Raw genomic sequence first — 15,765 nt, 5'->3', positions numbered from 1 at the left:
AGCCACAGCAGGTCCCTGGCTGTCCTCCTCCTACGCGCAAAGACGGAGGGCAAGGTGTCTGTCTGGGAGGCACTCCCTGGGTGTACCTGCAGGGAGGTGAGAAGAGAGGCAGGCAAGGGAGAGAGGAGGGCGGCTCTGTGCTGGGGCTTGCGTCTCCTGGGGGACTCGGATACAGCACAGAGCACACCTCTGTGGGAGGACACGGGTGCTGGCCTGCCGCCAGTGGTCCCTGGGGGCCTGAGCTTGTGGCATCGGCCCTGTCACCCAGAGTGGGCACCGGGCAGAGAAAGCTTCAGTAGGGGGGCAGGTGCTGGGGCAGAGGCTGTCCAGTGGGTGTGCAGGGGAGGTGAGGCACCCAGGACGTGCACTACCTCTGCCAGTGCTGGTCCCATTAGCAGCACCAGCACGGTGAGGCCGGGCACTGCCCGATGGAGGCTGCTGGGCCTCGGCATGTATCCGCCATCGCCCGTCACCCGTGGACAGCCAGGTCCAGGAGTGAGGGCCCAGCCTCCCCGTCACCACAAACATCACTACTTCCTCTTGCTTTGTAGGCCGGCTGCTCCTCACACACCCGGGACACTTGTCAGGGTGAGAAGGCAGACAGGGGACATTCTCCTGGGGGCTGGAAGGGACCGGGTGGGGCTGGGCAGCGGCTCCCAGGGGCCGGGCACTCTGTGGGCCACCTCCCAGCATGCACTCGGAGGCTTCTGCGTGACCCCAGAGGGAGAGGGGAGAGGGACCCACCTCTGACAGGTAAGGCGCCGTCAGATGGGTTAGGTCACTTGCCATGGCCCAGTGTCAACTGGACAGGGCTGAGGTTTCAACCAGCGGGCTGGACTCCAGATCAGAGCCCTCTGGGTGTGGCTCCTCCTGACACTGGGCGGGGGGCGGAGTGAGGGAGGAGGAGGAGCAGGGAAACAGGAGGGAGAGGGGAGGGGGAGGGAAGAAGAGGGGGAGGGAGGGAGAGGGAGGGGGAGGGAGAAGAGGGGGAGGGAGGGAGAGGGAGGGGGAGGGGAAGGGGAGGAGAGGGGGAGGGAGAAGGTCGGAGAGAGGGAAGGAGGTAGGGGAGAGGGAGAGGGAGGGAGGCAGAGTGGAAGGGGGAGAGGGAGGGGGGAGGGGGGAGGGAGGAAGAGGAGGAAACAGGAGGGAGAGGGAGAGGGAGAGGGAGGGAGAGGGAGGAGAGGGAGAGGGAGAGAGAGGGAGAGAGAAGGGAGGGAGGGAGGGAGAGGGAGGAGAGAGAGAGAGGGAGAGAGGAGGGAGGGAGGGAGAGGGGGAAGGAGAGGGGGAGAGGAGAGGGAGAGGGAGAGGGGGAAGGAGAGGGAGAGGGGGAAGGAGAGGGGGAGGGGGAGGGGGAGAGGGAGGGAGAGGGAGGGGGAGGGGAAGGGGGAGGGAGAGGGGGAGGGAGAGTGGAAGGGGGAGAGGGAGGGGGAGGGGGGAGGGAGGAAGAGGAGGAAACAGGAGGGAGAGGGAGAGGGAGAGGGACAGGAGAGGGAGAGGGAGGGAGAGGGAGGAGAGGGAGAGGGAGGAGAGAGAGAGAGGGAGAGAGGAGGGAGGGAGGGAGGGAGAGGGGGAGGGAGGAGAGAGAAGGAGGGGAGAGGGAGGGGAGAGGGAGAGGGAGAGGGAGGGGAGGAGAGGAGAGGGGAGGGGAGGGGGAGGGAGGGAGAAGAGAGGCAGGGAGGGGGGAGGGGGATGGGGGATGGGGGAGGGAGGAGACTCCGTGTGTTCGGTCTCCTGTGTGAACTATGCTTACTCTCCCAGGGAAGGGCTGGTGTGGAAAGGCCCCTGCTGGGTGCGGGCTGCTGAACCCTGCGCCTGGCTCAGCCTCTTGGAGTGAAGGGGGCGTCCGGGTGGAACCCAGGTGCTCCGCGTGCGGTGGGGCCTGGCCAGGGCTCGTCCTGACACTCCCACCACACCCGCCCTGTGCATCTGCCGAGTTCCTGTCCGTGCCACGCCCTCCCCCTCTGCCCCTTCCTCTCCACCCTGCACGTGCTGAGTGGTACCCACAGCCCCCACCCCTCGCCTTCGCACTCCCATTGTTCTGGAACAATGGCGCCCTGGAACTCTGACCCGGCAGGCTCGCATCTGTCTTCCGCACATGGGATGACAGCAGGCCCTCCCAGGGCGGCCATCGTGTGCAGAAGCACGGGGTCAGGTGCCCAGGCAGCTTGCTCTCGCTCTCCAAAGGGGGTGATAAAAGCCTCGGGCCACTCGTCTGTCCGCGACACCGCCCTGGGCTGCTCCCTTCCCACCCAGCATCCTGCCAGGCAGCTCTGAGTAACAGGTTCCGCTGGGAGAGCCACCCTCTGCTCTGCCATTTGTCCGGCCACCTGTGGCCGCTGGCAGCTCGGGCCAGCGTCATCTATCATCGGGGAACGGCTCCAGCATGAGCCGGGCTGAAGAGCTGCGATAAAGCGCTCCACATCAAAGGCTCCCAGGCCTTCCACAGCCCCGGAGCTGGGAGGCCTTCCAGGTCTCAGCGTCACGCCTCCTCACTCCAGCAGTGGCCAGGAGCCCTGCCAAGGGCGGGTGATGGGAGAAGGGGCCCTGTGGCTTTCCAGACAAGGGGCTTAGAGGATCTGTCCAGCCAGCAGGGAGCCACGTGCTGTGGGTGAGCGCTCTCTGGGGCAGATTTCCCCCACGCCTGCACAGAACCCAGCGCCTGAGTCTCCTGTGTGCCTACAAGGCAGCACGGCCCCCTCCATGGCCGTGACGCCCGGGACTCCGAAGCCTCAGGCCCCCCCGAGGCTGTGTAGGACGTTAAGGTACCAAGGGGCTGCTCTTTGCTTAGCAGGCTGCTGGCATCCTCTTCTGTGCCCAGAGCTTAGTGGAGCAACGGGTACACAGTAGGTGCCTAATAGAGGCCTACTGAGTGACCACGTGCCTGGTGCAGACACAGGGACTACGGATGGTGACGCCCGCCTCGGCTGTTCCCAGGTCCCCTCGAGAAGTCTTTCCCGAGACCCCGGCGCCCAGCTCCCATCCTGCCCCATTACGTGGGGGTCTCCATGGGTGGGCCAGGGTCTCCGTGGGTGGGCCAGGTGGCTGCAGTGTTTACAGCTCCCCAGGTGAGTGCGGCGAGCACCGGGGATGGAGGACCACTGGCCTGGGGACGCGTGACACTGGCAGAGGAGGGAGTGCCTCCCCGTCATGCTGCTGGCCGCCCACCTGCTCCCCTGCTCCGAGCCAGGAAGGCGGTTTCCTACTCTAGACGGGGGCACCGCCCTCCCCAGGAACATCGGGGGCACCAGGTGGGGGGAGCACTAGGGGAGCAGGTGGACGCGTCTGAGCGGGGATCGCCCTGCTCTTACTGCCTTCAACAAGCTCAGGCTCTGCGGCCAGGTTGCTGCACGGCGTCAGTCGCTCCCCTCTTCCAACCTCTCGGGGGACCCCTCCCTGCCGTTAGAAACAGTGCGGATCTCTGAGGCTACCTGGCCTCCTCCCGGCCTGGTCCTGCCCTGGCCGCCTGCTCAGTCCCGTCTTCCACTGGCCTGGTGTGCGCCCTCCTCGGCAGCAGTTCGAGTCCCGGCTTCCCTCCCCTGCCCATCACCTGTGTGATGTGACGGAGCAGGTGCACACGTGCCCTCCCTGCTGGCTGTGTCGCTGCAGCCTGGAGCAGACGCCTCGGTTTCGAGGCCAGCCCCCCCGTGCAGCCCTCCCTGCAGGGCTCCAGCCGTGGGAACGGCTCCCCTCTCTCTGTCACCGTGTATGTTCCCGTTAGATCATGGTTGTTTTACGTGAACGAGAGTCACGCGGTCTTCAGAATAATATGAACAGCAAATGTCCACGTCTCGTGGACCAGTGAGAAGGTGGCTACAAAGACGTTACTGGGACGAGTGGTATAAGGAGAGATGAGCGGTACGTCAGGTAACTGTTGGGTCTGTGTTAGCTCCTGAATTGACAGTGGGATTGGCGCCCCTTCAGAGAGCAGCTCGTTCCTGGGAAATGCACGCTGGCGTGTTTGCCGACCCAGGGGCGTGATTTCCGCAACTCTGCTTCAGAAAACAAGAACCATCAGACAGGAGGAAAACTGGCAGCGCTGGGTGCCCGCGGGCGACACAACATCGGGGTTCCCTGCACCAGTCTCCCAACACTTCCACTATGCTGGAATCATTCCCAAGGAAGATTTAAAGGAAGAGGTTGCCCTGGGCATCCGACCACCCCCATCAAAGCTCATCCTCCTGTGCTCCCGCCCAAGGGCCTCTCCCTCCCCTGAGCTGCGGCTGCTGGCTCCCCAGAAGTGACGTCAAGGCACGAGTGAGTTCTGGCCTGCGGCATGCAGGACCCCCCAGCGGCCCCGTGCAGCACCCACGGTGGTACAGGAGGGGGCAGGTACACACTCCGGAGGTAGAGTCACCACCCCACCGTCTCCCTCCCTAGCCGTCTATGTGGTCTCCCTCTTGCCAAGAGGGTACCTGGGGCCTGTGCAGACAGGCTCGGGCGGGGCCTGCAGGTACAGCAGGTCCCTGACTGACAATCCCCACAGGACACGTGAGGAAGGGAAGCTGCAGCCGCACAGTGACCAGCCCTGCGGCCCTGGACTGAACCCTGACCTCCCCAGGCCTGGCCCTCCCCAGCCGTGGGACCCTCACCCGGGACTGGTTGCGTCCCGGCCAGCTCTGAAGTGGCCAGGACACAGGCAGTGCTGGGCCATCCTCCGGAGGGCCCACTCCACCGGAGGCTCGCGGCTGCTCTGCCCACCTCGGCATCCCAGGGGACCATCGAGGCGTGACCTGGGCACATCCCTCCCTGGTCCCGGAGAACTTTCATCTCTGCAGGGTGAGTGTCTAAGCCCCTTACCTCTGAGCTGTGACGACGAAGCTGAGCACGTCCTCGTCCCCGGACAGGTGGCTCGTGTCAAAGATCACGCTGAAGTCGTACTAGGCGAGAAGGAAGCACCGTTGGCCCGGCAGGCACCCGAGCTCCAGCAGGGCTCCCCGCAGGTTCCGGGGTCAGGGCCTCCGGCGGCACGTCCACGCGGCAGCTTCACTTTCCACGCGCGTGCTTCCGATGCCAAATGCCAACATTTCTGCCGGGCCCCGGGGTTGAAGGGCAGCGGGGAGCCCGAGGCTCGCGGGGCAGGGGCGGCTGCCTCTCCTCAGACGTCTCTGCAGGAAGTGGCCCTGAAGCCCGCCTTCCCCAGTCTCCCTGCTCTGAAAACGCCTGGCTTTTGCCACACCTCATATCACACCATCCGTGACATCTGCCTGCTATTTTTCCTGCCCCGTTCTCTCAAGGATTATCTTTTTAAAGATGTATTTGATTTATCTGAGAGGCAGAGAGACACAGAGAAAGGAATCCTCCATCCGCTGGTTTGCAGCCCACATGGCCCCAGTGGCCAGGCTGAAGCCAGGGGGCAGCGACTCCATCCGGGTCTCCCACATGGGTGTAGGGGCCCATATACTTGGGCTGTCTTCCGCGGCCTTTCCAGGCACATTAGCAGGGAGCTGGAGGGAAGTGGAGCGGCCGGACTCAAACCTGCGCCCACAAGATGGGCTGCACGCATCACAAGGGGTGGCTTAACCCGCTGCCCACACCACCAGCTGCCCCTAAGGAGTATTTGACCGCACAGTTTATATCATTATTCCCAGCATCTGAGACGGGGCTTCCGCGGTCACTTGCCTCAAATAGGAGGCAGTCATAAAGATGAACATAACGGGGGGACAGTGCTGTGGTGCGGCATAGAAAGCCGCTGCCTGGGACACTGGCATCCCTTGTAGTCAAAGGTTCAAGTCCCGGCTGCTCCACTTCTGATCCAGCTCCCTGCTACTGCACCTGGAAAAGCAGTGGGGGATGGCCCAAGTGCTCGGGCCCCTGCACCCAGGTGGGAGACCCGGAAGAAGCTCCTGGCTCCCGACTTCAGCTTGGTCCAGCTCTGGTCATTGCAGCCATCTGGGTATGAACCAGCGGATGGAAGACCTTTCCCTCTGTCTCCTCTCTCTGTAAACTCTGCCTTTTAAGTAAGTAAATAAATATATATTTTTAAAATGAGCATAATGAAAAGGAAGGAACCCTTTTGTTTTTACAATTTTTTGCCCATTTGTCTGAGGTAGAGACAGGCACGCAGAGAGCGAGCAAGCGCGCACACGAGCTCCCGTCCACAGGTTCAGACCAGATGCCCACGAGAGCTGGGGCTGGCGAGGCTGAAGCCCAGAACTCCATCCAGGTCTCCTGTCTGGGTGGCACAGACCTAACTACCCCCCAGGGTCTGCATTAGCCGAGGGCAGGGGGCAGAGCTGGAGGGGCCGCTCCAAGCATGGGGCGGGGGCATCTTAACCATGAGGCCGAATGCCAGTCCCCAAGGCAGGGTTCAGTTCTGTCATCTTGGTGCACCGCCCCGACCCACTCCTGTGGTTCTGGGAACATGGCCCTAGGCAAACGGTTCCCACCACCACAAGCCAGGCAGGTGTGGATGTGGGAAGGACCTGGGGGCTCTACCACAGACTGTGTGGTCTTGACCAAGACTCTCAACTTCTTAGCATTCAGGGAAGAGGAGCTTGGATAAAACGGCTCCTAAATTCCACCGAGCTCTGAGAGGCCCGCGATGCACCTGCTACCTATGTGTGGATCCACTACGATGGATTCTAGGAAACCGTCTGGGTCCTGCGACACTGGGTCCCCCTGAGCTGACTGCAACCTGGAAGCGCCGGACACTGGGCTGGCAGCTGCCGCGGCACGGACCCCCCTTCCAGGACGCGCTGCAGTGGGCCACATCGGTGTACGCTGAGAGGGCTTGCAATGACACAGGAAACGGGGCTGGATGGCGGGAAGGCAGAGCCTGGGGCTTTGTCCCAGTGAAGAGTCAGGACTGGCAGGAAACAGAACCAACCTCACCAAAGATCAGAGGGAGATGAGAGGCAAAACACTTGATCGGGAAGCCGAAATCCTGGACGGAGGCCTGGAGAGCAGAGGGCCCCAAGGTGCACGAGCGGGCGGGCGCTGCTGCCTGCGACGCTGGGGCCCACACCGCAGTGCTGGCTTGTGTCCCAGCTGCTCTGCTTCCTACCCGGCTCCCTACCCCCGAGCCTGGGAAAGCAGCGGAAGACGGCCCAAGTGTTTGGGCCCCTGCACCCATGTGGGAGATTGGGTTGAGTTCCAATTTCCTGGCTTCTACCTGGCCCAGCCCCAGCCGTTTGGAAAGTGAACCAGCAGATGGAAGATCGATCCCTCTCTCCCTCTGTCTCTGTCTCCCTCCCTCCCTGTCACTCTGCCTTTCAAATAAATAAACCTTAAAAAAAAAAAAAAAACTCAAAAACTGGCCATGCTGGCCGTGACACCACATGGGCATCCGAAGTGAGCCGCTCGTGTCGTCTGACAGGTGGTCTGGAACGTGGAGACCCCCGGGCTCCGTCATCTCCCGGAAGTCTGAGCGTCTCGAGAGCTGGCAGACCTGGGCGGCCGGGACAGTGCCCCGGAGACGGCAGGATGCAGCTGGGGCTGAGCTGTGACCCCAAAGCCACGAATCCACCCTGCAGGGGCCACCCTTGCGGTTGTCAACTAGGTCCGTTCTCGGTTACTCGGGATTTCAGCTGGAGTGGATGTGCAGGGCCGCGCTCGCTGCTACAGCAACCTCACCACGCTCAGAGCCCGCCTCCCTCCTCCCTCCCTACCCACCCCAGCCACGCTCACTCCTACAGCAACCTCACCACGCTCAGAGCCCGCCTCCCTCCTCCCTCCCACCCCACCCCACCCCAGCCACTGCTACAGCAATCTCACCCATGCTCAGAGCCCACCTCCCTCCTCCCTCCCAACCCACCCCAGCCACGCTCACTCCTACAGCAACCTCACCACGCTCAGAGCCCGCCTCCCTCCTCCCTCCCACCCCACCCCACCCCAGCCCACCCCACCCCAGCCACTGCTACAGCAATCTCACCCATGCTCAGAGCCCACCTCCCTCCCACCCCACCCCACCCCACCCCAGCCAGGCTCACTGCTACAGCAATCTCACCCGCACTCAGAGCCCGCCTCCCTCCTCCCTTCCACCCCACCCCACCCCAGCCACTGCTGCAGCAATCTCACCTGTGCTCAGAGCCTGCCTCCTTCCTCCCACCCCACCCCACCCCACCCCAGCCAGGCTCACTGCTACAGCAACCTCACCATGCTCAGAGCCCGCCTCCCTCCTCTCTCCCACCCCACCCCACCCCAGCCACTGCTGCAGCAATCTCACCCGTGCTCAGAGCCCGCCTCCTTCCTCCCACCCCACCCCACCAGGGTCGAGCAGCTCTCCGCCTGCTCTCAATTAGCAATAATCACGCCTCGGGTAAACCTCATTGGCTACGATACCCCCACTGCACAAAGCTTCGGCCTGCTCTCTGCCTGCTACGTGCAATCCATTTTGTAAGGGAGCTACTGCTTCTTCTATTTTTTTTTTTTATGATTTATTTATTTGCAAGTCAGAAAGACAGGGAGAGAGAAAGGTCTCCATCTGCTGGTTCACTCCCCAGAGGGCCACAACAGCCAGTGCTGGGCCATGCTGACGCCAGGGGCCAGGAGCTTCATTCCAGGTCTCTCACGTGGGTGCGGGGCCCAAGCACTTGGGTCATCTCCCACTGCTTTCCCAGGGAGCACTAGCAGAGACTCGGACAGATGTGGAGCACACGGGACTCGAACTGGCGTCCGTATGGGATGCCAGCATCGCTAGAGGCTGTTTTACTCGCTACGCCACAGTGCCCGCCTGGGGAGCCACTTCTTGAGGCTTCCCTCCTCCTGGGGTGAAGGTGACCAGAGCGAGCGACAGAGCCGAGGAATGAAGGTGTCCACAGCACTGCAGTTTGGAGCAGGTGCTCAGTGGGGCCACTGAGTTCACTGAGTCCCCACCGCTCACTCACAAAACAGCTCCCAGGCAGGAGCGGGGAACACCACCCGATTCTATCGCCCAGGCCAGGCCAGAGGGGGGGGGGGAGACCTCGCCTTCCTCTTGGGGCCGAGGTGGGGGGAGGGGAGGGGAGGCGTAGACCAAGCTGCCCTCAGATCACAGCGGGGAAGGCAGCTTCCACTGCCGAAGGCAGACCTGCTCCGAAGGCTCTGGTGCTGCCTCCCCAACCACAGCCTGCATCCCCTGTGTCCTCGAACGTTCCTCGCACCCCTGCATGGGCTGCACTGCCTTACTGCTTACGATCAGAAAACTTGTCTCCCTGTCAATATCAATATAATTTCTTTTACTTTTAAAAAATAAATGAGAGGGAGCAGTGCTGTACTAAAGCGGGTTGAGCCACAGTCTACAGTGCTGGCATCCCATAGAGGTGTTGGTTTGAGTCCCGGGTGCTCCACTTCCTATCCAGCTCCCTGCTAATGCACCTGGGATAGCAGTAGAAGATGGCCCAAGTGCTTGGGCCCCTGCACCCACGTGGGAGACCCAGAGGAAGCTCCTGGCTCCTGGCTTTGGCCTGGCCCACCCCCCGGCCATTGTGGACATGTGGGGAGTGAGCCAGCAGATGGAAGACTTCTCCCTCTGTCTCTGTAACTCTGCCTTCCAAATAAACAAATCTTTAAAAAATAAACCAGCATATTGTTACAGAATATTGAGAGGCTTCTTCAAGAAACTGTGAGTGCCCAGGGGAGACAGGACTGTGGGCACCAGCCCAGACCATGTCTTCTCCTGTGTTATCTTGGGGGCATAGAAAGTTCTGGAAAACCCTGTTGGAAGGCCAATCGGGGCTGCCTGCCAGCACAGAGGCCAGGGTGTGCTTCCACACCTGGGGTGCAACGTGTGGGTCAGCGTGGCCGCAGCCCCTCTGGGAACAGGGGAGTGGCAGGGCTTCCGCGGCGGCAGGCAGGGGTGCGTGTGTGGGAGCCCTGGGGGGCAGCTGCAGGGCCCCTGGCTGGCGGGACGGAAGAGCCCGTCGCTGCCTCTTACCTTCGACTTGGACCTCATGAACGGAAATCCCACGCTGCATTTGAGGAAGTCGGATTCCAGCAGCTCGCAGGAAACACCCATTTCCTCCTGGAAGAGCAAAGGCACGGGCAGGTGTGGGGCGGCCTCGGCGAGCCCGGCGGCGGAGAGGGGTTTCCTGGTGACACTCGGCCGGCCTGGGGCGGGCTGTGCGGCCCTCTGACCTGGGCGCCCACCATCGGAAGACAGGTGCACAGTGACGGCCACTCCCTGTTCTCAACTGATGCTGAGTCCAAGCCCCGGGCCCGTCCTGGCGAGCCCAGCTGGACCCGGCAAAGCTTAACGGCATCTAGCATTCCTAATCCTGCCTTGCACCATCTTGCTAACAGAGATGACCCCCAAGGACATGACCCTAGGAGGGGGCTCCTTTCTCTAGCCTGACACAGCCAGGCCTGAGCTGTCCACCTGCAAGGCTTCCCACATGGGTGCACAGGGAGGAGAGGCTTTGCACACAGGGGAGTCAGAAGGGGCTTCACCACCCCCAGGACCCGAGTCACGGAAGCCAAACCAAGATGGCCAAGCGGACAGTCCAAGGCTGCTGGCAGCTCTTGGGGAGGGAGAGGGAACAGAGCCCATGCTGGGCCTACCCTCTGAAGCCACAACCCTCAAGTGCACTGAGCTCCTGGACCTCCCCCAGGTCATCGAGCTGACGGGGACAAAGCTGGAAAGAACTGAGCTCCTGGACCTCCCCCAGGTCATCGAGCTGACGGGGACAAAGCTGGAAAGAACTGAGCTCCTGGACCTCCCTCAGGTCATCGAGCTGACGGGGACAAAGCTGGAAAGAACTGGCATCCAGACTTGGTGGGCTCTAGAACCTGCCTCCTCGTCCCCTCCGGGGTCCTGAAACCCCAGCCAGCAACAAAACACGTGGATTCCCGTCTGAAACGCCACTCACGCGTGCTCTCCGATTCCCAAGATCGCAGCCCGGCACGCCGGCGCTTCAGTGAATGAACTGTGGCCTGCATCAGGACTTGCCTGTTTACATGATAGACACAGCCTGCTACTCTAGTGCACTGTGGCTCGATCAAACACGGAAACAGAAATAGAGGCACAAAGGTAAGTCATTTACAGGGTTAGAGGCCAGGACGGCAGCGGGGAGGCGGGAGGCGGGAGGCGTCCCCGGGTGCTGGGAATGCTCTTTCAGATTTGGCCGGCTGTGACCAAGTTGTGAATTTCACAGTGCCCGGCTCTGTTAAAGGAACATCAACACAATGTTCCCTAGAAGGCAATGAAACAAAACCCGCACACCCCAAAACACAATGGAGGACAGACAGGCGCTGCACCAGTGGAACCCGAAACCCCAGTGCCTGCTCAGCACCACTCTCAGAGATCCCAGGGCTGGTGCTGCCCGTGCCCTGAGCCAGCGACCCTCCGGCGGGGACCAGGGTCACCTACAGTAGCACCACCTTGGGCCCACGGTGAAATGCAGATCCCCAGGCCACACCCGTTGACTGAGTCGTGTCTGAGTAGAGAACGTGGGGCCTGGGTGGAACGTACCCTGTGAGCGGCAGGTGTGTGGGGGCCACCGCTGTGAGCTCTCCTTTCCTGGGTCTGGCTCAGGCTGCCCAGTGACACTGATCCACAACCCCCACCCCCACTCCGGGCACCACGCTGGCCCCTACTTCTCTGTCTGGTCCCACCCTTGCCCGCACGACACAGCCACTGCTGTTCTACAAATGCCCCTTGGCTGTGTCACCCCGCACTCTGCTCGAGCTCTCACTTAAGGTGTCAGGGACCCCGTCAGCCCTTCCTGCAGGGCTTTCTTCAAGCCCCCTGCCCCAAACACTCCCGGGGGTGCCAGTTCACACAGGTCCCCCGGCTACGGCCCAGGAGTCAGAACGGACTCTGAGTGTCCGCTGGGGAGCTGACAGCCCAGCCCAGGTTCAGCGGGGAGGACACAGGGTCTCCAAGCTGCCAGTTCCCATCCTCAGGACCTCAGGGCTCAGAGGAGGGAGGCCTCCCAGCAGGGAAACAGACATTCACACCGCAGGGGGACAGCGAGCCAAGCTGCTCTGGGAACCGGAGCACAGGCAGCAGCAACGTCAGCAAGGAAGAGCAGGGACTGGTTTCTCAGACAACACCTCCAGGCCCACACACCCAGAGACGGCACTCAGGATCCACTGTCGCCAGCACCCACCGTCCCCCGCCAGCCCCCAGCCCCACACAGCCCAGAGACTCAGGATCCACTGTCGCCAGCCCCCACCGTCCCCCGCCAGCCCCCAGCCCCACACAGCCCAGAGATGGCACTCAGGATCCACTGTCGCCAGCCCCCACCGTCCCCCGCCAGCCCCCAGCCCCACACAGCCCAGAGACTCAGGATCCACTGTCGCCAGCCCCCACCGTCCCCCACCAGCCCCCAGCCCCACACAACCCAGAGATGGCACTCAGGATCCACTGTCGCCAGCCCCCACCGTCCCCCGCCAGCCCCCAGCCCCACACAGCCCAGAGACGGCACTCAGGATCCACTGTCGCCAGCCCCCACTGTCCCCCGCCAGCCCCCAGCCCCACACAGCCCAGAGACCGGCACTCAGGATCCACTGTCGCCAGCCCCCACCGTCCCCCACCAGCCCCCAGCCCCACACAGCCCAGAGACCGGCACTCAGGATCCACTGTCGCCAGCCCCCACCGTCCCCCGCCAGCCCCCAGCCCCACACAGCCCAGAGACGGCACTCAGGATCCACTGTCGCCAGCCCCCACTGTCCCCCGCCAGCCCCCAGCCCCACACAGCCCAGAGACGGCACTCAGGATCCACTGTCGCCAGCCCCCACCGTCCCCCGCCAGCCCCCAGCCCCACACAGCCCAGAGACTCAGGATCCACTGTCGCCAGCCCCCACTGTCCCCCACAAGCCCCCAGTCCCACACAGCCTAGAGATCAGCACTCAGGATCCACTGTCGCCAGCCCCCACAGTCCCCCGCCAGCCCCCAGCCCCACACAGCCCAGAGACGGCACTCAGGATCCACTGTCGCCAGCCCCCACCGTCCCCCGCCAGCTCCCAGCCCCACACAGCCCAGAGACGGCACTCAGGATCCACTGTCGCCAGCCCCCACCGTCCCCCGCCAGCTCCCAGCCCCACACAGCCCAGAGACCGGCACTCAGGATCCACTGTCGCCAGCCCCCACCATCCCCCGCCAGCCCCCAGCCCCACACAGCCCAGAGACCGGCACTCAGGATCCACTGTCGCCAGCCCCCACCGTCCCCCGCCAGCCCCCAGCCCCACACAGCCCAGAGACGGCACTCAGGATCCACTGTCGCCAGCCCCCACTGTCCCCCACAAGCCCCCAGTCCCACACAGCCTAGAGATCAGCACTCAGGATCCACTGTCGCCAGCCCCCACAGTCCCCCGCCAGCCCCCAGCCCCACACAGCCCAGAGACGGCACTCAGGATCCACTGTCGCCAGCCCCCACCGTCCCCCGCCAGCCCCCAGCCCCACACAGCCCAGAGACGGCACTCAGGATCCACTGTCGTCAGCCCCCACCGTCCCCCGCCAGCCCCCAGCCCCACACACCCAGAGACGGCACTCAGGATCTACTGTCGCCAGCCCCCACCGTCCCCCACCAGCTCCCAGCCCCACACAGCCCAGAGACGGCACTCAGGATCCACTGTCGCCAGCCCCCACCGTCCCCCGCCAGCCCCGAGGTGCACACAGCCCAGCCCAGGGACCGGCACCCACGATCCACTGTCGCCAGCCCCCACCTTCCCCCGCCAGCCCCCAGGTGCACACAGCCCAGCCCAGGGACCGGCACCCACGATCCACTGTCGCCAGCTCCCCGCCACCAGCTTCTTTCCCACAGTCCCCCTCTCCCCCCAGAAGCAAAGGCTGCAAACGGCCCAGGCTACGGAGAGCCTTGTCTGTTAATCTGTAGCAACTTTAACTCCTAGCGAACAGGCCTGTGTCCACGAGAGGCACTGTGGCCTATGTGCAACTTAAGATTTCCCGCCCAAAGATGACTTCAGCTCTGCGTACGTGCGAAGGGCTGGCAATGGCTCCAACACTAACTCTGGAACTCCAGGGAGCCTGGCTGCCTAGCTTCGCCTGTGAGTGCTTTGTGTTCATTACTCAAGAGCTGTTGTTTGTGTGTGCGGATTGTCAAGTGCTAGAAAATAACACTGAAGCCAGCATTTCTTCCATTATCCCAAGTCTCTCTTCCACCCTACTCAAATCAAAACTTCAAAATCCTGGTTGGGGGGCCGGTGCCGTGGCATTCTATATGGGTGTGGGTTCTAGTCCCGGCTGCTCCTCTTCCAATGCAGCTCTCTGCTGTGGCCTGGGAAAGCAGGAGAAGATGGCCCAAATGCTTGGGCCCCTGCACCCCCGTGGGAGACCTGGAAGAAGCTCCTGGCTCCTGGCTTTGGATCGGCGCAGCTCTGGCCATGGTGGCCATCTGGGGAGTGAACCAGCGGAGGGAAGAACTTTCTCTCTGTTTCTTCCTCTTGCTGTCTGTAACTCTACCTCTCAAATAAATAAATAAAATCTTTAAAAAAAATCCTGGTCGAATCTTGGCGAGGACCAGCAAAACTGGAGATGGCTCCAGGAAGGAGAGAGCTAAGTTCCTTCCTTCTATACTCACGGATGCTGTCCCAGACAGGAGTGCCGTGGGCCACCTTCTGCCACCTTGCAGTAGCCGCACAGCCCTCCTGTGGCCTTTTAAGCTGCCTTGAGCAAAAGTCCTCTTGTCTATACCCCTCTCTCTCCTATACATCTGTGATGTTGAAGGAGTGAAGAGGCTAATCAGAGTGTGGCCTTTTCAAAAACAATTTATTTATTCATTTGACAGCAGAGTGACAGAGACAGAAAGAAAGAGAGGTCTTCCTCACCCCCAAATAGCCACAATAACTAGGACTGGGCCAGGCCAGGCTGAGGCCAGGAGCCAGAACTCCATCAGGTCTCCCAAGCCAAGATACCTGGGCCATTCTCCATTGCTTCCCAGGCACATTGGCAGGGAGCTGGACCAGAAGTGGAGCAGCCAGGACTTGAACTGTCGCAAGTGGTGGCTTAACCTGCTGTGCTACAGTGTGGGCTTTGGTGAGCGCCGTGTGCCCCAGCCTCCCCTGTGAAGAGTGCCGTCAGCGGTGGGGTCCACCTGGAAGAACACTCGCAGGTTATTGAGAAAAAGCTGCTCTAACCACAGCGGGTGCCATCCCCACAGCTGCCCCACAGGGCACCGCTCAACCCAAGGCCACACCACTGCCTGTGTTCTCCAGGTTTCAGATCATGTCTGACCTTGAAAATCAGGGTCATGTGGAGCCTTCAACCCTCCTGGCAGCCAGGTGAGCACACAACAGTCCCTTCACAACATCTTGCTTACATTTTAAAAATATCAAATTCAATTAAAAATTGGTTCTGGGAAGATGGGGCTACAGGAAGCTGTCTCCCAATTTTAGGGGCCAGGTCAGTGGACAGTGCTTTGGGAGGGGCCGGGCACTGAGAACCCAGCAGGGAGTACACAGAGGAGACTGCCCGGTTCCGTCTGTGTTCCATCACTTCCCGCACTGACTTGAACAGAGAGAAGTTAACTTCAGCATTTTTGCAGGGCCGACGATTGTAACACTCCCAGGAGACTGAGCTGTCCACCTACGTCCCTGATCGCCAGGCAGTGCAGACCTCGCCTATCTGATTCAGACACCATGCAAGTCTACTCCAAGCCCCCGGCGCAGGCGATGCTGGGGAACCGCTCAAGCCACCACACAGCCCTGATAAAATCTGGCCTGGAAGATCAATTAGGCTGAAGTCAAAATTACCCTGGATGTCGACGCTGCCTAAGATGCTAACTTTAGAGCTCCTTTCCTTATGCAGCCTTGCTGATCGGTGAGAAAGATGCCACGTGGAAGAAGCAATGTGTACCATTCTGTCATGTGGTGGAATGAGAAGGCCAT

At 62.0% G+C, this 15,765-nt stretch overlaps 1 protein-coding gene and 1 pseudogene across 1 annotated transcript in view; both read right to left on the bottom strand.

Moving 5' to 3' along the window:
- The window catches only part of ITGA9 (integrin subunit alpha 9), a 293,387-nt gene that overhangs the window by 51,175 nt on the left and 226,447 nt on the right, over nt 1–15,765 (bottom strand). Inside the window, exons 19-21 of the mRNA XM_062179765.1 lie at nt 9,854–9,940; nt 4,798–4,877; nt 4,078–4,096 (exon numbers count right to left, since the gene is read on the bottom strand). Of these exons, the coding sequence (XP_062035749.1) occupies nt 4,078–4,096; nt 4,798–4,877; nt 9,854–9,940 (186 nt within the window). The remainder of the gene's footprint in view (nt 1–4,077; nt 4,097–4,797; nt 4,878–9,853; nt 9,941–15,765) is intronic.
- Nucleotides 8,229–8,297, bottom strand: LOC133752575 (U4 spliceosomal RNA; annotated as a pseudogene).

The sequence above is a fragment of the Lepus europaeus genome, chromosome 2 (genome assembly GCF_033115175.1).
Source record: "Lepus europaeus isolate LE1 chromosome 2, mLepTim1.pri, whole genome shotgun sequence".
In the NCBI taxonomy this organism is placed as follows: domain Eukaryota; kingdom Metazoa; phylum Chordata; class Mammalia; order Lagomorpha; family Leporidae; genus Lepus; species Lepus europaeus.
Note: the sequence above shows the minus strand (reverse complement) of the source record. Positions and strands in the feature narration are given on the sequence as shown.